The sequence below is a fragment of the Meriones unguiculatus genome, chromosome 10, assembly GCF_030254825.1.
Source record: "Meriones unguiculatus strain TT.TT164.6M chromosome 10, Bangor_MerUng_6.1, whole genome shotgun sequence".
In the NCBI taxonomy this organism is placed as follows: domain Eukaryota; kingdom Metazoa; phylum Chordata; class Mammalia; order Rodentia; family Muridae; genus Meriones; species Meriones unguiculatus.
The window spans coordinates 110,553,786-110,576,300 of NC_083358.1; the positions used below are offsets into that span (position 1 = coordinate 110,553,786).

The following is a 22,515-nucleotide window of genomic DNA, read 5'->3' on the forward strand; positions in this document are numbered from 1 at the left end:
CAGCTTTATTCATAATAGCCAGAACCTGGAAACCCAGATGTCCTTCAGTTGAGAAATGGATACAGAAATTGTGGTACATTTACACAATGGAATACTACTCAGCAATGAAAAACAAGGAAATCATGAAATTTGCAGGCAAATGGTGGGATCTAGAAAAGACCATCCTGAGTGAGGTATCCCAGAAGCAGAAAGACACATATGGTATATACTTTAGAAATTTAATATAGTGCTGGTTAGTTTTATTTTCTTTTTCATTATTATTATTATTATTATTATTATTATTTTGCCATTTGATTTCTTATTACTGTAAGTTCTGACTAGAGGGAGACAGACTCTCAATTTAAATTTCCATTTTCCCTGTGAGTAATGATTTTGAATATTGTTAGAAGTGCTTGTCAGCCATTAACATTTTTTCCTTTGGAAATTTTTTGTTCATGTTTGTAGCTAAATTTTTGATTTTTTTCTTTTTTGCTTTATTGAAGATTTGCTTTACAGATTTCAATTTTTTTGTGGTTGTTCTATTCTTTTAAATTGTTTTGTTTTTTGAGGCAAGGTTTCTCTGTGTAGCCCTAGTGGTCCTGGAAGTGTTCTGTAGACCAGCCTAGCCTTGAACTCAGAAATTCCCCTGCCTCTGCTTCCCAAGTGCGGGGATTAAAGACATATGCTAACATTATCTTATTCAATTTTAATTTTAATTTTTATCATTAAATATTTTTATTAATTATTATTATTACTATTAATTAACTTTGTATCCTAGGTTTGGCTCCTTCCCTAATCTCTGTGTCCTCCTAATCCCACCCTCACTCCCTCTTCTCCCCCTATGCACTTCCCCTAGTCCACTAATAAGGGAGGACCTACTCCCCTTTTATCTGACCCTGACCTTTCAGGTCTCATCAGGACTGGCTGCATTTTCTTCTCTGTGGCCTGGTAGGCTGCTCCCCCACCTCCAGGGGGAGGTGGACAGAGAGCCTGCCACTGCGTTCATGCTAGAGACAGCCCATGTTCCCCCAACTAGGAAACCCACTTGGGGAAAGGGTCTATGGGCTCCATCTGAGCAGGGCTTTTAGTTCCTCTCCATGCATGGTCCTTTGTTGGGTTATCAGTCTCTGCAGGGGCCCCATGGTCTAGTATTAGGGCTCTGTTGGTCTCCTTTTGGAGCTCCTGTCCCCTCTAGGTCTTTCCATCTCCTGCTTCGTTCATAAAATTCCATGCATTCTTCCTAAAATGTGTCTATGAGTCTCAGCCTCTGCTTCAATACCTCACTTAGTGGAGTCCTTTAGAGGCCATCTGTAGTAGACTCCTGCCCTGTTCTTAAATTATGTTTTTAATTGAGACAAAATCAAATAACTTTACCCCCATCTTTATTCTCTCCAGTCCCTTTGGTAGCCATGTTCCCTTGAAACCCTCCCATATGTCTCCCACTCTCAAGTTGTCAGCCTCTTTTTCTTATTGTTACCTTGCGTGTGTATGTGTGTGCGCATGTGCACAAATAGATATACAAATACAACTTCCTGAGTCCATTTTTGTTGTTGGCATGTATGTGGTTTTAAGGCTGACAACTCTACACCGAGCAATCAATAAGACAGCCAGCTCATCTATGGGAGATTCCAATTGTCCTTCTGCTATCAGTCATTACTTTCCCATACTTTGCCTGGAGGTGGAACCCTACATGATTTTCCAACTTGCTTTCTTAATGTGTCTTTGATACTGCTGCTGTTCAGGTTTGTTTATGCAACCATTTCCAGGAAATACTATTTTACAGTTCATCCCTTGATATTCAGGTTCTTTTCAAAGATAATTTCCTGAGTTATAGGTCCAGGAGTTGGGGTTTGTATATATCCATTGAACTGGGCTCCTCACAATCTGTTTTTCTTAGGAAAATTACCTCATGAGCTCCAGAAGGTGACTAGGTTTTTAGCATCAGCTATGTATCCCTTTGTGTTGAGTGATAACTATGCCCAATTAGACAGTTGTGGATTGTCCCCCACATAACATATGAATTCCACTTAGGGTATCTTTCTGTATACATTACCATGTTTGTGATTTTTGTGGTTTCTCCATGGTAGAGGTATGTGGGACTGCTAAATCGCTCTCATCTCTTGGTAGATTACACAGCAATTTCTAGAACCATGAAAGGTAGACTGCAGAGAAGAGGTGTTCAGTGCAAGTCCAAATGCAATCATAGGCCTCCTGTGTCCTTAATGAATGGTAAATTAAGTTAACCAAGTTATATATAACCACAAATTAATATAATTCCTTGAGGCTTTATCAAACCAGCTTAATCTTATCTGTCCCTTGTCTTTCCTTCTGTTTCTGTATTGACCTTCCTATGACTTCTCCCATTGCAAGCCCCTCCTCTTTACTCCATTTATTAGTGTACCTGTATGTGTTGGTTTATGGGTTTAGGTGTGTGAGTACAATGCTTGGGATGCCAGAAGAGGGTGCCAGATTCCCTGGAGATGGAGGTACAGACAGTTGTAATCTGGTTGATGTGCATGTGAGGAAGTGAACTTGGATCCCTTAAGAGAAGTTAAATGCTATTGAACCATCTGTCCAACCACGTTTTCTGTATTTTAGATATTAATCCCTCATTGGATGTTGTAGGCATTTATGCCTATAAACTCCCTTTGCTAAATTTCTTGTGTTCTGGTAGGTTCAATTCTAGGAGCAAAACTTTTTTTTTTAATGACTTATATATTTATTTATACGATACACATGAATACATACATTAATCAAAGAAAATTTCATTTTGTGGCTGCTAATGACTGGATTATTGGGATGGTTACCATGCAGTGGCAAAACAATACTCCTCAGCCCACTAAAGACTAAAGAGTCTATTCCAAAGCATTTCCTCCCTTTCAACCTTTCTGTGTTTTCCTGTACTGCCTTCTTTTTTATTATTTTTCCCCGTGGAACTTGTGGATTAGAGGTGATGACATTCCTTAGGCACCCACAGGACAACCAAAGGAAGGTTAAAACTCTTTCTTGTCCTATGCTGTTAATTTCTAAAACAAAAATAAAAACAAACAACAAAAAAACCTCATGCAATATAGCCATAATCTTCTCTTGCAAATTCATTTAACTGTAAACGTCATAATGTGGTTGAAAACGCATTATGCTTTGCTTCTGTGTGAGCACATTATGAATTGACACATATAGTATTTTTGTATCAACACACATATAGAACATAAAGTTTTATACATTATTTGGACTTTCTAATCATTTAAAAGTACATTTTTCAATATCCATAGGTTTGGATAATTTTAAATATTCTTTTTGGTTTCTTTTTTGTTGTTATGATTTGGTAAAACATCATGGTAAAACCAGGAAAATATCAATTTTTATTTTTGCCAAGACTTACTTTGTATCCTAAACTATTATGTATCTTAGGGAAATTATATGGGCTCCTAATAAGACCTTGCCTTTTACAGCTTATGCTGTGGATTGTTATGTAATGAGCCCTATTTCACAGTTTAAATGTGAAGGGTTTTTGTTGTTGTTCCTTTTGTACTTTTTTCTGGAATATTATCTGTGGCTAGCGGGATATACAGGAGACTTATTTTTGTTTCTCTGATGAATTCACACACACACACACACACACACACACACACACACTGAGAATGAAAGAGGGAGGGCTGGAGCAGAGACAGACAGGCACGGAGGCACATATACAGACAGACCATGAGGGTTACCTTTATTCTCCCACCTAACTACATAGATCACTTCCTGGTTTTCTAAGGCTTTATTTAAAAAAAAAATTATCATATAAAATCTGACAGAATGAAACTTAGTTGTTTCCATTGACTTATTTTATATACTATTAGAGAAGGCCATTTTCCTAGGATGATTTTTATGTGTTATATGCAAATATGGAGAGTCATAAGTCTCCTACAGACCTGACTTACTGGTATGGGTACTAGCCTTTATGAGCCATCTACTGGTGGTGCATTTGTAAGCATCTACACCCAGATGCTCTCTTTCCCTTTAGGGAAATAAACAGTGACAATCTCAGCTAACCCCTTCCTTACTGTCAAAAACATTTATGTCACAGGAAGCTGACATGCTTCACTGAGGATGATTCAGTGCTGTGTGCTTCTCAGAGAAAAGCTGGGAGTAGTTAAAGGCTTTTCTTTGTCTTTCTTATTCTATTCTTTCTCCCCAAATACAAAGCAACATTTCCAGACCAAACAGAACATTTCTCTATTTTCTGAACTCTTCTGTTATTCCTCTTAGCAGGATCTAGGTTCTTGAAGTATTCTTTTTTTTTTTTTATACTGTAGTCAGTTTCGTGGCACATACCAAGTGATAATCATGGCCCCAGTAAAAGCCATCATTGATATTGTTCAGTGTTTTGGAACTTAAACTTCAGACTTCTTTTTTTACAGATAATATTTACTCCAAGTACCATTGCCTTGTCCTTCACAACAAAGATGCTCCTAACGTGTGAAGAACAATGACAATTTCCAAAGTTAATAAAACATGGAAGGAAAAGTCAAGAGGTTCAGAAATAGAGTTGGGGTTATTGAGTGGTTCTGATATTCCTTAAGTTTGCTATTTCTTCTCTGTGGGCAGCATTTGTGAAAGAAATTTCATGTTATTTTACACAAGCCCTGAGATTTCAGTATAATTTTCTATCAAAGGGAAAAGCACAAACAACCTATCACTCTTCCAGTGTGTAGATGCTATAAGTATCCAGAGACTTGTGCTCCACGAAAGTGTTACATCAATAAAGAATTTAAAAAAATATTGAAATCTGTACACCTAAAGAAGCTAAGCAAGAAGGAGGACCCTAGGGAATTGCTCAGTCTTAGTTCAGAAAGACAAATGGGATAGACATTAGAAGAGGGAGAAAACAGGGAACAGGACAGGAGCCTACCACAAAGGACCTCTGAAAGACACTACCCAATAAGGGTATCTAAGTAGATGCTAAGATGCATAGCCAAAATTTGGGTAGAGTGCAGGGAATCTTATGAAATGAGGAGGAGAAAAAGAGACAAAACCTAACAACAACATGCTTAAGGCTGGTGCAATTTTAGTTCCTATCTTGCCATGGTAAGCAGTCCTGTAGTTATCTTTATAGGTAAGTCCAAATATATACCACTATGTGCCATGTATCGTGGAAGTCCTGAACGGTTTCAGGAGAAGGCCAAAGGCCATGAGCCTCCTCTAATGGAGACATACTATTCTCTATAGTTCACAGAAAAGAATCAAACCCAGGCAGGAGATATGACTTGTCTCTGGGAACAGGGTTGTCAGGGTTATCAAAGACAATTCTGAAATGAGACCTACAAACACCTTTAATTTCCTTCTTTCTGCTCATAGGCAAATTAAACATAAAGCACAGGAGTGCCAATGGCCTTATGCACCACAGAATACCAGTGAGTTGAAGTAGAACAAACAGGACACCAATTGTAAAAATTGAGAAACAATTGTAAAAGCAGAGATTAAAATATTGTCTTCAATCAGGAAAAAGAGTTTAATGAGGAAACCTCCCACCCCCAATTACTGCAACTGTCAGATGTTACTGAAACTGGAAAAAGGGGAGGGCCTTCTGAGTCACAGCAGTGAGGCAGTGATGATGTCCAGGAACATGGTATTTCCTATCTTGTTCTGGTCAAGCCAGTTAGACACAGAGTTGCATTTGCATGGGAATTTCTTAGACCTGACCACTGGCAGACAATTCTACTCCCACTCAGCTGAGCAGCCAGTCCTATAAAGAGGTCCTTGGCTGCATGACTGCAGACTGCTGGTCCTCAGTTCCTGGACTACTTTGAAGAAACTGGTGAGTGCCATTTCTTGAGATGATCTGTCTCTATGGTCTTATGTTCTGTAATCCCTTTTGAGGAAGTAAGTGTTGTGAGTCCAGTTTTGATCATGGGATAAATGGTGCCCACCAAGTAGTCATAAATTTAGCAATGGACACTATAGTCCACTGTGACAAGTGGTTTTCCTTCTTTATGGTAGGCAGTTGAACAGAATATATTTCTCTTTCATATGCATCTCTTGGTGCTCTCTGAAAAGCCATGAACTTTTTCAGGTGTTCTAACCTGAGATTTTCCTGATCTTTCCTTTACTGTTCAACAGCAGACAACCTGCTGGGATGATATAGGTAATGAAGGGGACATAATTTTTTTTGAGGTTTCCAGGGTACCAGAATTTGAGATTGCCTGTGTTGAAGGAAATTCTTTGTGTGAAAAGAATGAATTGTTTCATTGGAAGAAAATATATTCTCAACAAAAAAAGCATTAAACAAGAAAGTTTTTTTCCAAGGTTGCTGCAACAGATTGCTGGCAGGAAAGGGCAAATACAGGAAGTCCTAAAACAGGAGGAGTGGAGAGAGAAATGGATCTGATGTTCCAAGTCTCCATCAATCTTTTCTGTATTGATAACTCCTGAACACTCTCATGTAATGTCTTTCAGATCCTGAGACTTCAGCACAATGTCTTACCAAGAGCAGCAGTGCAAGCAGCCCTGCCAGCCTCCTCCTGTGTGCCCACCCCCAAAGTGCCCAGAGCCTTGTCCTCCTCCAAAGTGCCCAGAGCCTTGTCCTCCTCCAAAGTGTCCTGAGCCTTGTCCTCCTCCAAAGTGCCCTGAGCCTTGCCCTCCTCCCCCATGTCAGCAGAAATGTCCTTCTGTGCAACCTTCTCCACCATGTCAGCAGAAGTGCCCACCCAAGAGCAAGTGAGGGATGGTTTCAGCAGCATCAGGAACAAGAGAAGAGAAGTGAATGTCTCTCCTCTACCTCCAGAGCAACACGCCCATATTTTCTTCAACGTCTGTCATGGATGCAGAAGACTTGTCTCTACCCTTCAGCTGCCTCCACATGCCAGTGATGATCTCTGACAGAGAAGGAATTTGTCTGAGACTTTATTCCTTGCTGTCAAGGGGCTGCTGAGAATGGCCCTTCTTCAATGGTTCAGTAGGAAAAATTTCAAATCCCTCTGTCCTTGGCAGGCTAGTTGTTACTGCTGTTTCATTTACTGAGTAAAGAACTATGTTGCTGATGTTATTTACGTTCACTTTCTTGAAAGTCACTTTATTACCTTTAGGATATCCTCGTGTTCTTTGATTTCTATCCTTTGCTCTACTTGAAAGTGTGCTGTAAGTGAGTTTTGAGTGAATGTTGTATTATATCAAAGAATAGTTAGTTTACTAGTTAGGGTTATTTTTGCACTGCTGAAACACCATCTCCAAAATCAAGGTGGGAAGGAAAGCGTTTAATTGGTTTACACTTCCCCTCCATAATCTATTAATGGAACAAGGCAGGAAAGGAAATTAAACAGGTAGAGGACCTGGAGAGAACAGCTGATGCAGAGGCTGTGGATGGGGCTGCTTACTTGCTTGCTTCACATGGCTTGTTCAGTCTATTACAGAACTCGGGGTTACCAGCCCACAGGTGTTGCCTTCCCCACGAGGGTATGTTCTTCCCCCTCAATCACTGGTTAAGAAAGTATCTTTTTTTTTTAATTTTTCATCAATTACACTTTATTCATTCTGCATCCCCCCATAAGCCCCTCCCTCCTCCCCTCCCAATCCCACCCTCCCTCCTCCCTCTGCTTGCATGCCACTCCCCAAGTCCACTAATAGGGGAGGTTCTCCTCTCCTTTCTGATCTTAGTCTGTCAGTTCACATCAAAAGTGGCTGCATTGTCCTCTACTATGGCCTGGTAAGGCTGCTCCCCCCCAGAGGGAGGTGATCAAAGAGCAGGCCAATCAGATTATGTCAGAGGCAGTCCCTCTTCACATTACTATGTAACCCAATTGGACTCTGAACTGCCCTGGGCTACATCTGTGCAGGGGTTCTGGGTTATCTCCATGAATAGTCCTTGGTTGGAGTATGAGTCTCTGGGAAGTTCCCTGTGTTCAAATTTTCTTGTTCTGTTGCTCTCCTTGTGGAGACCCTGTCCTCTCCAGCTCTTACTATTTCCCAGTTCTTACATAAAATTCCGTTCACCTCCCAACAGTTGTCCATCCGGCTCAGCATCTGCTTTGATAGTCTGAAGGGCAGAGGCTTTCAGAGGCCCTCTGTGGTAGGTTCCTAGGTTGTTTCCTGTTTTCTTCTTCTTCTGATGTCCATCCTCTTTGCCTTTCCGGATGGGGATTGGACATTTTAGTTAGGGTCCTCTCTCTTGCTTAGTTTCTTTAGATGCACAGGTTTTAGTGGGTTTGTCCTATGTTGTATGTCTATATGAGTGAGTATATACCATGTGTGTCTTTTTGCTTCTGAGACAACTCACTCAGGATGATCCTTTCCAGATCCCACCATTTACCTGCAAATTTCATGATTTCCTTATTTTTCATTGCTGAGTAATACCATGTTTGTAGCAGCTTTATTTGTAATAGCCAGAAGCTGGAAACAACCCAGATGCCCCTCAACTGAAGAATGGATGCAGAAATTGTGGTACATCTACACAATGGAATATTACTCAGCAATGAAAAATTAAGAAAGTATCTTAACGGCTTGCTTGCAACTTAGTCTTACTGAGGCATTTTCTCAGTTGAAGCTCTCTCTTCTCTCATGACCCTAACTTGTGCCAAGTTGGCATCAAACGAGTCAGCACACTAAGAGTTTGATTGCTTGAGGAGCATATCGTTTTCATTCTGCAAAACTACAACCTTCCCTTCAGTACATGCTTAAGAAGACTGTGCAATATTCACCTATTCGTGTGCCACTTGGTTCCCATTTTTTAACAAATTTTATTTTATTTAAGTTTATTTTCTTTACATCCTAAGGGTGCCCCTTCCTCCTTTCTCCCAGTTGCCCCTCCCACTGCTTTCCCCTTCTTCTCTCCCTTTCCTCCTAGAAAAGCAGAGCTCCCCCAAATGCCCAAATCAACCCTCCCCAGCACCTTAAGTCTCATCAGGACTGAACATATCCTCATCTGCTGATTCTTCTGCTGATCGAGAAGAATGTGATCCAAAAGCAGGCAATAGAATGCATGTTAGAAACATGCCTGTTTCTCTCCACTCACCAGATGCCCCTTATGAAGCCAAGCCACCCATGGGCTACATATGTGCAGGGGACCTAGGTCCAGACCATGCATGCTCCTTAGTTGATGTCTCAGTCTCTGGAAGCCCTCTTACGTCTGGGTTAGTTGTCTCTGTTGGCCTAGTAGGGTTCTTTTTCCCTTCAGGTCCTTCCATGTTTCCCCCAACACTTCCCACAGGACCCCCCAGAATTTTGCCTCATGCTTGAGTGCAAATCCCATCATCTATCTCCATCCACTGATGGGTGGAGCTTCCTAGACAACAGTCATGTTAGGCTCCTGTTGGCAAGTGGAGCAGAGCATCATTAATTGTGTCTGGGGCTTCCTCTCTATTGTGGGTTGGGTCTCAGGTTGGGTCAGTCAGTGGTTGGACATTATCTCAATGATTGATTCCTCTTTATCCCTGTACGTCTTTTAGGCAGATTAATTTTTGCATCACAGTTTTCGTTGGTGGGTTGTTGTTCCCCTCCTTCCACTAGTCCTGCCTTGCTAGGAGGTGCTCACTTCAGTCTCCATGTCCACACTGTTGAAAGTATCAGCTAAAGTCACAACCCATATTTCACCCAGGAGCCTACCCTGTAACAGGCAGAGAACTTAGACAAGCAGTGAGGTATTACTGAAACTGAAGACAGAAGGACCCTCTGAGTCACAGCTCTCGACAGTGATGATGTCCAAGAACAGGATATCTCCTATTTTGTAGCGTTCCTATCAATCCAGTTATGTACTGATTTGCATTTTGGTTGGGAAACTATTGGACCTGCCACCTGTCAGTCACTTCTACATGCACTCAGTGGGGCAGCCAGTTCTATAAAAATGTCCCTGGCTGCATGGCTTCAGATTCCTGGTACACGTCCAGGATCACTTTGGAGACTCTGATGAGTGTCATTTCTTGAGTTGTTATGTCTTCTTACATGCTATAGTAAATTTTAAGAGAATAAGTGTGCTCAGTCAATTTTTGATCATGGGATGAACAGTATCTACCTGATACAATAGTCTACTATGATAGGTGGCTTTTCCGTTTATGAGGTCAGTCGTTGAAAAGAGAACATTACCATTTCATGTGCATCTTTTGGTGTACTTTTTTAAAATCTAATACCTTAACAGATATTATTAGAACCTGGATTTTAGTGTAATACATTTACTCTGCAACCCCAGACAAGCTGCTGGAAAGACACAAATGACAACAGAGGGTAAATTGTCTCTGAGATTTTTCAGGTTACCAGACTTGAAACTTCCTGTCTTGAAGGTGTTTCTTTGAGTAAGCAAGCCTTATTTGTTTGATTGAACCAAAACACATTTCTTGGCTTAAAACAAAGAAGGAATTCTAAATGTTACATGCAACAGATTTCTGTCAGGAAACAGAAAAGCCTGGAAATCCTTTTAAAGGAGTTGGGCAATAATATGAATGCCTAGAAGAAGACTGGACCTGATGTTCCAAGTCTTCACCAATCTTCTCTGTATTGATCACCCATGAACACTCTCATGTGATGTCCTTCAGATCCTGAACTTCACTTACCAACAGCAGCAGTGCAAGCAGCCCTGCCAGCCTCCTCCTGTGTGCCCACCCCCAAAGTGCCCAGCATCTTGTCCCCCTCAAAAGTGCCCTGAGTCTTGTCATCCACTAAAGTACCCCAAGCCATGCCCCCCTCATTCATGCCACCCGAAAAGCCCTCCTATGCAACATCCTCCAGCTAGCCAGCAGAAGGGCACACCCAAGAGCGAGTGAGAGCTTCAGCTGTCTTCAGGGAAAAGAGAAAAGACTCTGTCTTGCATACTTTCATAGCAGCACCTCCATCTTCCCATCAACACTTTTCATGAATGCAGAAGAATATTCTCCAACTTCCACCCACCCCCATATGCCAGTGACGATCTCTGAATACCTGGGACTTTAATCCTGCTGCTGTCAAGGGGTTGCTGAGAATGGTTCTTCCTCAGTAGTTTGTATCTCAGGTGCAACAAGAAGGAAGACTAGCAGATGTCTCCTTAGTGTCCCCAGAGGAGATTTTTTAAATCTCTTTGTAATTTGGGTAAGGAAGTTGTTACTGTTGTTTCATTCGTAAATAAAGTACTATCTTGTTGATGGTATTCATACATTGTTTCTCCTAAAAGTCACTTTACTACTGTTATGATATGCCCATGTTCCTTTATTTCTAACTCTTGTTCTGCTTGCCTATCTGCTGTAATCAGGTCTTGACTGAATTTTGGATCATATCAAAGAAGAGTTAGTTTCCTAATTAGGGTTACTTTTGCTATGATAGAATATCATGCCAAAATGAAGATGGGGAGGAAAATTTTTATTTGGTTTACACTTCCACATTCATAATATATCAATGATGAAAGTCAGGAAAGAAATTCAAATGGGGAGATGGACACAGGAGTTGATGCAGAGACTATGGAGAGGGCTGCTTACTGGATTCACATGGGTGGCACAGCCTCCTTTCTTATAGAAAGTAGGAGCACCACCCAGGAATCGCCCCGTCCATAGTAGGCTGTGCCCTTTTCTCCTTTCCCTCTTAATCACTAATTGTGAAAATCTTTCATAGTCTTGCCTGCTCCCAGGTCTTATGGAGACAGTTTCTCAATGGAGGCTTTTTACCCTCTCATGATGCTAGCTTGTGTCAAATTGACATCAAACTAGGCAGCACACTAAGAGTTTGGTTGCTTGAGGAACATATCATTTCATTCTGAAAAACAACAATCTCTACTTTATCACATGCTAGTTTAAGAAGAGTATGCGACATTCAGGCATTCATGTGCCACTTGGTTCATATTTTCTTAATACACCCTGCCTAGTTTGTTCTCTCTTGCCCTTCCTTTCCTCTTCCCTTGTAGTTACACATCTATGTTTGTGGTTGGTTGGGTGCAATGTGTATTCCGATGCTGAGTTCTGTGCCCAGAGATCTTGTTGCAGTCACCTTGTGGACATTATCATGTTCATTGATCAATGTTATATAAATATTGTTCCCCAAATATCTATGACTGGTTAATAAAGAAGATAAACAGCCAATGACTTGGCAGAGGAGATAGGAAGGCTGGACTTCTGATCCAGTGGGAGGTCTCAGGAAGGGACCATGAGGTGAAGAAGAGAAGAAAGAAGAAGAGATAGAAAAAGGACATGGCCACAAACATTGACCTGATGGAGGCAAAATTACCTAAACAGGACTGATATGGCAACTAATTTGGGGCATGTGATTGGGAAGTAGCCAGATCAGTATAGAGAGTTAGAATATAGCTCATATCTGCCCCCTCTAGTACCTTAATGCTTGTTGAATAAATAGAATAGGTTTCTGTGTCATTTATTTGGGAATTAGAATCGGTGATTAGAAAAACTCCCCAATTATAACATATCTTTTCACATCTACATTAAAGTATCCTTATTCCATTCATCTGCTCCTATATTTCCAACAAGCATGACAACCTCATCTTTTAGAATGTACTTATAGTTCTTAACATGATGATATACCATTACATTCATTTGCCTGAAAACAACCTGACATCATTAGTTTTTGTTATTGAATATTACTCTATTACATATAAGAGCCACATTTTAAAATCCAGTCATGTAGTGAGGAGCAGCAAGGCTGATTACTTCATTGTGTATTAGTTGTTCTGAAATATAGAGGGATATGCAGGCATCTCTGTTGTATGCTCGGTTTGATATTGTTTTGTTTGAACCTAAATGATGGTGCTGCATCATATATACTTCTGCTTTTAGAGTTAATTCTTTAGAGAAAACCCCACACCCATTTCCATAATTTGTGGATTCATCTACTCTCTCACAGTCAGAGAATTTGAGTTTTGTTTCCTCCCCCCACTATACTGCCAGGACTTGTTATTATGTTGATGGTACTCATTCTTACAATGGTATAAATATCTTCTGGCGTAGGTTTGGTTTCTATTTCTCTAATGACTGGAGATGTTGAACATTTTTCTTGTTACTATTAGATGGCAAAAACTTTCTTTTGATAATATTTGCATTAATGCATGCCATTGATCTGTGCAATCTTAGGCACTTAATTGCTGCTAAGTAAGGTCCACACAGTTTTCACTATCCTCACCATCATTCCCCCTTCCGTGTGCAACATCACCATAGTCATCATCACCATTATCATCACAACCACCATAAGTTTTTATACTATCCATCACTGCCTACCTCAATATCACTGCCACCCTCACTATATCACACCGTGCTCCTATTCAGCTCCTATTCATCAACAATTCCCATCACCATCAGCACCAACAATACTATCAAAAAACTAAATAAATGTAGTAATGTGGGGGAAATTGATTCCAGACAAGGAATGGGAGGTATTTATAGAACCTCCTGTTGCTTGTTATTATTTCTCGCTTATGTTAGTGTAGAGTCTTGATTTTTTTTTCAGGTACTTTGTCTTAATGGCATACATTATACCATAGTAAAATATGAAAATGAATAAAGAAATAAAAATATTAAAACTTCATACTCAGGCCTGTCATTCGATTCATCAAAATCCTAAGGAAATCATAATAAAAATATTCAGATTGGATTTAGCACAATTTAATCTAAAAGACCATACCTCAGAGAATCAAATGTTTAGCACAATGAGAGATGACAGCTACTAAGGACCGTTGTGTATTCTGTGTGTTATAATAGTATATTGCATGTCTCAGGATTTAGAGGATTATACTTGGGGAAAATGTGCTGTGCATGCTTGTTCATCTGTGGCCGTTCTTCATGGAGCTCATGTGGAAGGAACTCAACCTCAGTGCCACAGCCTGGAAATAGACTTAGGCTGCTCTGACTCTTGTGCCAGTGCTACCAGGATTAACAGCTTCTATATAATTTTTTAATTCATTTATTCATTTATTTTATATCCCAATCAGAGCTTCCTCTACCTCCTCTCCTCCCAGTCTCTCTCTCTCACCTCCCCTCCCCTTATCAGCCCCACTTTTTCTTATCAGAGAAGGGGAGACCTCCCATGGATATCAGTTCTTCCTTGGTATATCAAGTTGCAGTAGGAGTGGGTGCATCTTCCTCTATTGAGACTAGACAAGGCCAGCCAGTTAGGGGGAAATGATCCAAAGGCAGGCAACAGAGTCAGAGACAGCCCCTGCTTAGGCTGTTAGAGGTCTAACATGAGGACTACACTGCACATCTGTTACATGTGTGTAGAGGAAATTGGGTTCATCCCATGAATGCTCTCTGGTTCATGGTTCAGTCTCTATGATCTCCTATGGGCCCAAGTAAGTTGATTCTATGGGTTTTCTTGTGGTGTCCTTAACCTTTCTGTCTCTTTCGGTCCCCCCCAACCCCTTTTCCAGAAGATTCCCTAAGCTCTGCCTAATGTTTAGCTGTGGATGTCTGCATCTGTTTTTGTCAACTGATGGGTGAAGCCACTCAAGTGACAGTTATGCTAGCCTTGTTTTGATTGCATTTCCATGATAAGTAAAGAATCTGAACATCTCTTTAAGTGTTTCTCATCCATTAAAGATTCCTCTGTCAAGAATTCTCTGTTTAGCTGTGGACCCAATTTTTAAATTGGATTGTTTGCTTTGTTGCTGTCTAATTTCTTGATTTCTTTATATATTTTAAGTATCAGCCCTCTGTCAGACATAGGGTTGTTGAAGATGTTTTCCCATTCTATCCGTCACGTCTTTTTACATAACCTATCAACTGCCAATAGGTCTTAAGCTAGTGGTGAGATTTCAGCTTTCCTGCTCTCCCATAATGAGATTTTGTCTGACTTGAGCATTCATGTAACTCACACATGTGGTCTAAATAGTTCTGAATTAAAATGTTTAATGGTCTGGTTGATTGAAGAAAACAGCTTCTACCTCTAGCTCTTACAAACTTTCTGTCAACTCTTCTGTGAGTGATACTAAGCACATTCAGGTATCTTGTCCTCTTCTCCACCAAGGATCAGTTGAGTGTCTTTCTGTTAATAATCTACTTCAAGTAGAAGCTTTCCTGATGAGGAATGGGATATATATTGATATGAGTATATCAGTACACCATTAGAGAATGTTGTGTTGGTTTATCTATTATGAGAATAAGAGAGTTGATCAGATTATCCCCCAGGGCCTATGTCCTACATAGCTACAGATTATCTCTGCTTTACCAGTGCCAGGTATGCACTTTGTTTCATGGAGAAGAACCTTAAATACAAACGGAAAGTAAGTGGTTCCTCCCATGCATTTGTGCTATATTCATACCAGTAGACATACCTTGAAATGCCAGTTATTGTTGTAGCCTTCAGCCTGAATGAGACTTAGTGAATATTTCTCTCCTTTCAGCACTGCACATAACACCTTTAAGTAGCATGAGGGCTGACAAGATTCAGTGAAGTGGTGAGATGAGTACCTCCTCTCTCTCTCTCTCTCTCTCTCTAGTCTCTGACTTAAGCGTGTGATATCTAGAGCAATAGGGTCGACAAGTTCTAGAAGTTCTAGAGGGTAGACAAGATTAGAGGCAATAGTCTGTAAGAGAGTAGGGTTACTCTATGAAACTCACTGGCTAACCAAAGGGGAAAAAGGTAAGTTATTACTGACCTCCTGGTGCCCCTAACCTCCCCCGACCAGCTCCAAGTGTTAGGTAACTTTATTAAAGCATTTTATGTATGTATATATTTTAGTAAGCTTTCAGAGAAGTAGATATCCATATGGATTAAAAAAAAGACCTTTAATGCTAATCATCTCTCTTCATATACCCTGTGGTACCCTGCTATCCTATCTCTTACCAGGAAGTATTTCTTTCTTTACCACTATCTCTCTTTAGCCCTCTGTGCACTTCCGAATGGGCTATATCAAGAAGAAGAACCTCAGGTCTTACTGACTTTGTCTTGTACTATCATTCCAACTCAGCAGGTAATTTTACAATTTGTCATGGGAGAAGCCAGACATTTTCCTTCCTTTCTTTGTATATGCAAATATGGAGAGTTGTCAGTCTCTTTCTGACCTGACCAGGTGGTATGTATACTAGCCTTTATGAGCCATTTACTGGTGGTACATTTGTCAGCATCTGGCCTGAGGTACTGGACTGTGACTCTCTTTCCCTTTGGGAAAATGGACAGAGGCAATCTCAGCTAACTCCTTCCTTACTGTCAAAAGCATTGATGTCACAGGAAGCTGACATGCTTCACTGAGGTTCAATGGCATGTGCTTCTCTGAGAGCTGGAAGTAATTAGAGGCTTTGCTTCATCTTTCTCATTCTATTCTTTCTCCTCCAAATACAAGGCAACTTTCCTGGACCAAATAGAATATTCTTCTTTTGTCTTTTGAGTGCTTTTGTTATCCCTATTACCAGGATCTAGATTTTTTAAATTCTTCTGGGTTTTCTTGTATTCTCTAGTCAATTCCTGGACATCCCAAGTGATATGATGCCAATACTTACTGTCATAACTGAGATTCCTCCATGTTTTAGATTTTAAACCAGATTACCTATTCTAAAAATGGTATTTTCTCCAAGTACTATTACTATGTCCCATGGAACAAAGACTTCTGTCACTGAAAATGTGAAGAAAAGGGAATATTTCCTAGGTTAATGAAATGAAATGGTGATAATGGAAGGTAAAGTCAGGAAGTCCTGAATGAGAATTGGGATTGATGAGTAGTTCTGATATTCCATAAATTTATGATTCCTTTTCTGTGGGGATCACTTATTGGAGGAACATCACTTTTTTTTTTTTCATATCCTGAGCTATCAGAATGATGTCTATCAACAGCAGGAACCGAGTTATCAAAGATGATGCTGAAATCACAGCCATAGTTGCCTTTAATTTACTTCTTTTAGCTCATAAACACACCTGAAAAAAACCAAAATGGGAATGTCAATGAGCTGATGCACCACAGAATACCAATGAGTTGAAGAAGGACAAACAGGACATCAATTGTAACTGAGAAAAATACATTGTCTTTAATCAAGAAAGAGAGCTTAGACAACCAAGTGAGGAAATCCCTCAGCATCTGAATCTATCAGATCTTATTGCAACTGAAAAGAGAGAAGAGCCTTCTGAGTCATAGCACTGAGCTAGTAATGATGAGCAGGAAGAGGACATCTCCTATTTTATAAATTTCTGGTCAAGCCAGTTAGGGATGAATTTGCATTTGGTTGGGAAATTGTTGGATCTGTCCACAATCAGGCACTTCTATTCTCACTCAGGTGAGCAGCCAGTCCTAAAAAGAGATCCTTGGCTGAATGATTACAGACCCCTGGTCCTCAAGTCCTGAACTGCTTTGGAGAGTCTGGTGAGATCATCTTGAGATAGATGTGTCTATGGTCTTCTTATGTGCTGTAGTCAATTTTGAGGAAGTAAGTGTTGTGAGTCCAGTTTTGATCGTGGGATAAATGGTACCTACCAAGCAGTCAGAAATTTAGCAATGACACAACAGTCCACTATGATATGTGGTTTTACCTTTTATTTGGTAGCAGGTTGAACAGAGTACATTTCTCTTTCATATGCATCTTTTGGTGTTCTTTGAAAAGCCATGTACCTTAACAGGTATTAGAACCTGGGATTTTCCTGAGCTGCACTCTACTGTCCAACCCCAGACAACCTCCTTGGATGGTACAGGTAATGAAAGGGGACAGAAATTGTTTTTGAGGTTGTTCAGGGGACCACACTAAGACTGCCTTTTTGAAGATGTTTCTGTATTAAAACAGCCTTACTTATTTCACAGGAATAAAATATTTTCTTTTGAATAAATGAATGAAACAGAAGAGGATTTCCTAAGGTTATTGTAATGGATTGCTGAAAGGAAGGAAAACATCAGGATGTCTTAAAACAGTAGTTGGAGAATCAGATTCATGCCTGGAGACAGAAATGGACCTGATGTTCCAAGTCTCCATCAATCTTCTCTGTGTTGATCACCCCTGAGCCCTCTCATGTAATGTTTTTCAGGTCCTGAGACTTCACCACGATGTCTTACCAACAGCAGCAATGCAAGCAGCCCTGCCAGACTTCTCCTGTGTGCCCATCCCCAACGTGCCCAGAGCCTTATCTTCCCCCAACATGTCCTGAGACTTGTCCCCCCCAAAATGCCCCTTGCCTTGTCCTGAGCCATATCCTTCTCAGGAATGGCAACAGAAATGTCCTCCTGTGTGTCCTCTTCCATCCTGTGAGCAGGAGTGTCCACCCAAGAGCAAGTGAGGCCTTCAGCCATCATCAGGACCAAGAGAAGAGAAAGGAATCCATCTTACATATATCCATAGTAACACAGAGGTCTTCCATTGAAAGCCTATTGTGGATTCAGAAGAATCTTCTCCACATTTTACCCTTTATGTGCCTGTTATGACTCACAATGACAAAGACATTTCTCTGACAGTCTTCTCATGCTGTTGTTAAGAAACTGCTGAAAAATGTCCTTTTTTAGTGGCTCAGCATCCCAGATGCTCAGAGGGAAGAACAGCAGACGTTTTCTCAGTGTCCTCAGATTATGGTTTCTATATCTGTGTGTCACTCTTATTCCATTTTCTGAATATAGTACAATCTTGTTGATGGTATCCATGTGTTCTTTTCTTACAAAGCTCACTTTGTTGCTTTGATGATATATTCATGATTCTTTATTTTTTATGTTTTTATCCAAAGGTCAATCTGTAGAAATTGTATTTTGACTTTTGGGTCAAATAACAGTCATTTTAAATAATAACATAATTTTGGAACATAACAAAGATTACTTCATGTTTGCTTGCTTGAAGGACAGATTATTTCATTCTACATAACTACAATCTTTTCTTTTGGGGCATGCTAGTTTAAGAAGATAATGCGATATTCAGTTATGCATGTATGACTTGGATCATATTTCTACCTATACCACAAATACTTTGTTCTCACTTGTTTTCTTACTCTGTCTTCAGAGTTGACATGTGCATTAATGTATATTTTGTAATTTATTCTGATTTTATATTTAGAAATATGCATGCCCACTTTGACTTTTAGAACATTCTTATTTTTCTTAATATGATATGCAGTTATATTAATTTGCATGAATACAAGATATCATTGTTCCTTATGACTGAATATTACTCTGGTACATATACATATTTTCTTAATCAAATCATCCATTAATGAGCACCTGTCTTAATGAGTTGACTTGCATATCATGAGTTGTAGTGTAATAAAGATGGATATTCAGGGTATATTCTATTTGACCTCTTTGTATACAAACAAGCATTGTGACTCAATTTTATGCTACTACAGCTTTAATTGTTTTTCAGGAAGAAGCTCCATATTGTATTTCATACTAGACTGATTAATCCACTCATTAGTGGGTAGTGTATTTGAGTTCTTTTTCCTCAATGTACTCCATAGCACTTGCTATTATTTTGACAGTACTTAAATTTAAAAAAAAATTAAAAAGACTATCTAGACAAGACTCTGATGATCAATTTTCTCTGAATTTGAAGCTGTACTAAATATTATTTTTTTAAACCTCTTCAGTTACTATTTGGTTATTTTGAGGGATAAATTATTTAAATATTTGGAAATTTAATTCCTCTTCCCCCAGCTCAGGAAATTAACATTTACATCATAAACTTTCTCTTGGCATAGAATTCTATCAGTACTTTCATTACATTAGGACAGTGCCTGAGAAAGAATGAGTAAAGAGTCATTTATCAGCAGCTTTTGCCCACACATGTATGTGACTTATATGTAATCAGTACAGAAAATATGATTTTAAGTGTATTGTTCTCTATATTTTATTTCCTAGCTAAACTCAGTTTTTAATATAATACCTCAGAAAGAGAAAATCGGTGGAGTGCATGTGCATACTCCTCACGGCCCTCATAACGGAGGGAGTACAGAATAAAATGAAGGAACAGGGTCCAACATAGCAAATGGTCTGTTTCATCTCCATGCATGCCACTTTTTCTAATAGCCCACAAAATGCCATGTCCTATTACTGTTTCTCACCTGAATGTTATGACTCCATATTTGAAACCCATTGGTCATTTTAAATCTTAATTAGAGTAGCAGAGCCACTGCTTTTATGCAGCTCAATCACCAAGGGCCCAGCCTCCTAGTCAAGTTAGTTGTGGTCCTTGGTGTCCAAACAGGATTGCAAGTAGATTAATCTTCTATAAAGTCTAAACTAAAACAGTCATAACATTGCTAGGATTGTCAGATTAATAGCACCTTGGAAGACAGACCAGAGTCATTGACTATCTGGAGTAGAGCATGAGTCCTGTCTAAGGAAACTTAGTTACATCTGTAATAGGTACTTCAAAGGAGAGAGTGATGAATCTGTTTTTAAGAACTTGATCAAAAAGTTATAAAGTTGATAATGCCTTTCTGAAGCTCTTTTGTGCAGTCATCTAATACTAAAAGTTAAATTTTACTTTTGAATAAGAGTGGAATTTTCTGTTTTATCATCATATGGGATATGCACAAAGTCATAGTAAGATGCTATAGACAAAAGGAAGCCATATAGACTCCTAGCAATTGTGTTTCAGAAACTAAACATTCTTGGGGATTGAAAGGATAAAAGTCCACATCTTTACCAGGTCTTCTGCTTAAAGTGTAAGGCCGCTTTTCTTGTGAATGTTCTCATTGGAAGCTTATCCTTTTAATTTCCTTGAAATTAAAAGGTCCATCTACAGCATCAGCTTCCCTTCTGTGTCCTTTGATGTCTTATTTATATTCCACCTGCCACAGAGCTTAGAGCCATGCCTGTCTTGAAAGCCTCTCTTTATGAAATACCCGTTCCTTAGTTCTAAGTGTCACCGCCACAGTGCATTTATTTGGGACATCAACGAAATCCTCACTCTGCCTGTAAAGCGGTCTACTATAAGTGAGCAAGGTTCAGATATCTTGAGATCAGAAATCAGTAAGAATACCAGGACTTCTGAAAATCGGGGTAGAGTTGAAATTCATGGCAAAGTCTCTGACGAGACCAACAGATGTGTTGTAGACACGTATCTGTGACATGAATAGATAAGCTTGTTACTTGGGCAGCTGAAGTTTAACTTAGCTTCCCGGAAGTGGCTCAAGTTCCTTAGCAGGGTAAGTTTTCCTTCCAGTCAGATAAAGCTTTGACCTGAGTATCTGGTGAACCAAGTGTGGTTTGCTACTCTATAAGGGCTGCAGGGTGTGTGTGAGTGTGTGTGTGTGTGTGCATGTTGTGTTGTATGTATATATATGCAAATGTGTTGTATGTGTGCATACTTTGTGCCTGTGAGTTTTCGTATGAGTGTGTGCATTGCATGTGTCTCTGAGTGTTTTTGCGTATTTGTGAGTGTCTTCATGTTGTATGTGTGTGTTTGTGTGTATGTACATGTTGTATGTGACTGTGTGTGAGTGTATGTATGTGTGTATGAGTATATGCATTTTATGTGTATGCGAGTGTGTGTATGGGTATATGTATTTGTGTAAGTGAATGCTCTGTATGTTGTGTGTTACGCTTTGCATGTTGTGTGTGTGAATGTGTGCATGTTGTGTGTATGTGTTTGTGCATGTATGTGTGTGTTAATGGGTGGTAGTGTGGGGCTTGAAGCACAACCCTACCTAGGGAGCCTCCTAGAGGACTGCTGAGATAACAGTTGTAGCTGTGAGTCTTCCTGCTTGTTGGGGAATTTGAATTATGGGTATGTAGAGGAAATGAGTAAGAAGGGGTATGTGGAGCTGGGAGCTGTGTGAGGGGGAAGCAAGCTGGGAGCAGAGTGAGCTTGAATTGTGTTCAAACCCCGTAAAATCCTCTTCGGGCAGACAGGAGTAGGACTGCTCCCTCCCTACCCTGGGCCTGCCTTTTCCAGCAGATGTAGCTTATTTACCCCACCTCTGCCACCCTTGAGGTGGTCATGTAGCCTGGTGGTTACAGGTTAAACTCCCTTTCTCTTTATAAGGTCATGCCAAGCAAGAACGTGGAATTCCTCTTCATACAAATAAGGCATTCCCAGCACCTCAGGCCCTGACTATGATGTACACTTGGCCCAAAAGCCACTTTCCACTCCCCAGAAGTTTAAATAGCCTTAGCTCCCCACAATTACATGGGATGTCTCGCTGGAGCCTGCCTCATGAGAGTCTGTTCTCCTCAGGATCACTACGGCCTGAGTTCTCCACACACACACACACCATTCCTGCCTTGCTCCCACTCCCAGGATCCACTAGTTTTGCTCACTTGCTCATACAGTCACAGCTGGGCAAGCAGGCCAGGAAAAGCAGGGGCAGAGTCATTTCTGTTGGAAGAGTTCTTGAAGTAATGGAAGCAGTTGACTAAGTTAGAAACCCAGAAGCCTAATTTGGGGACAGAGTACTCACAATTAAGGTTCATTTTGGGCGGAAACTAAACTCCAGAGTGACTCACTGAGCTTTAAGAGGCAACTCCTCCCTCCTCTATCCCTGCATGCCCAAAGCAAAAGCTTCTGATGGCACTGGCATTCCTCCTGCACCCTGGGCATCCTGAGTGGGAAAAGCCTCCCACCCATCAGTGACAGGACTAGATGTTAGTGCCAGGATGGGCTGTCAATTGAAGGAAGACCCTTTATGCTCCCTGTGTCTGTGAGTCGACTTTGTTTCACTAGGAAAAGTAAGAAATTACTGAGTCAGAAAATAACA

At 40.2% G+C, this 22,515-nt stretch overlaps 1 protein-coding gene and 1 pseudogene across 1 annotated transcript; both read left to right on the top strand.

The window, feature by feature from the left end:
* LOC110566726 (small proline-rich protein 2F-like) overlaps positions 1–18,111 on the top strand; it is a 207,167-nt pseudogene extending 189,056 nt beyond the window's left edge.
* Positions 5,696–6,811, top strand: LOC110560024 (small proline-rich protein 2D-like). The gene is made up of 2 exons (XM_021655709.2): positions 5,696–5,782; positions 6,421–6,811. Exon 2 carries the CDS (start codon positions 6,440–6,442, stop codon positions 6,683–6,685), a length of 246 nt encoding a protein of 81 aa, XP_021511384.1. The 5' UTR covers positions 5,696–5,782; positions 6,421–6,439; the 3' UTR covers positions 6,686–6,811.
* Positions 18,112–22,515: the final 4,404 nt, after the last annotated feature.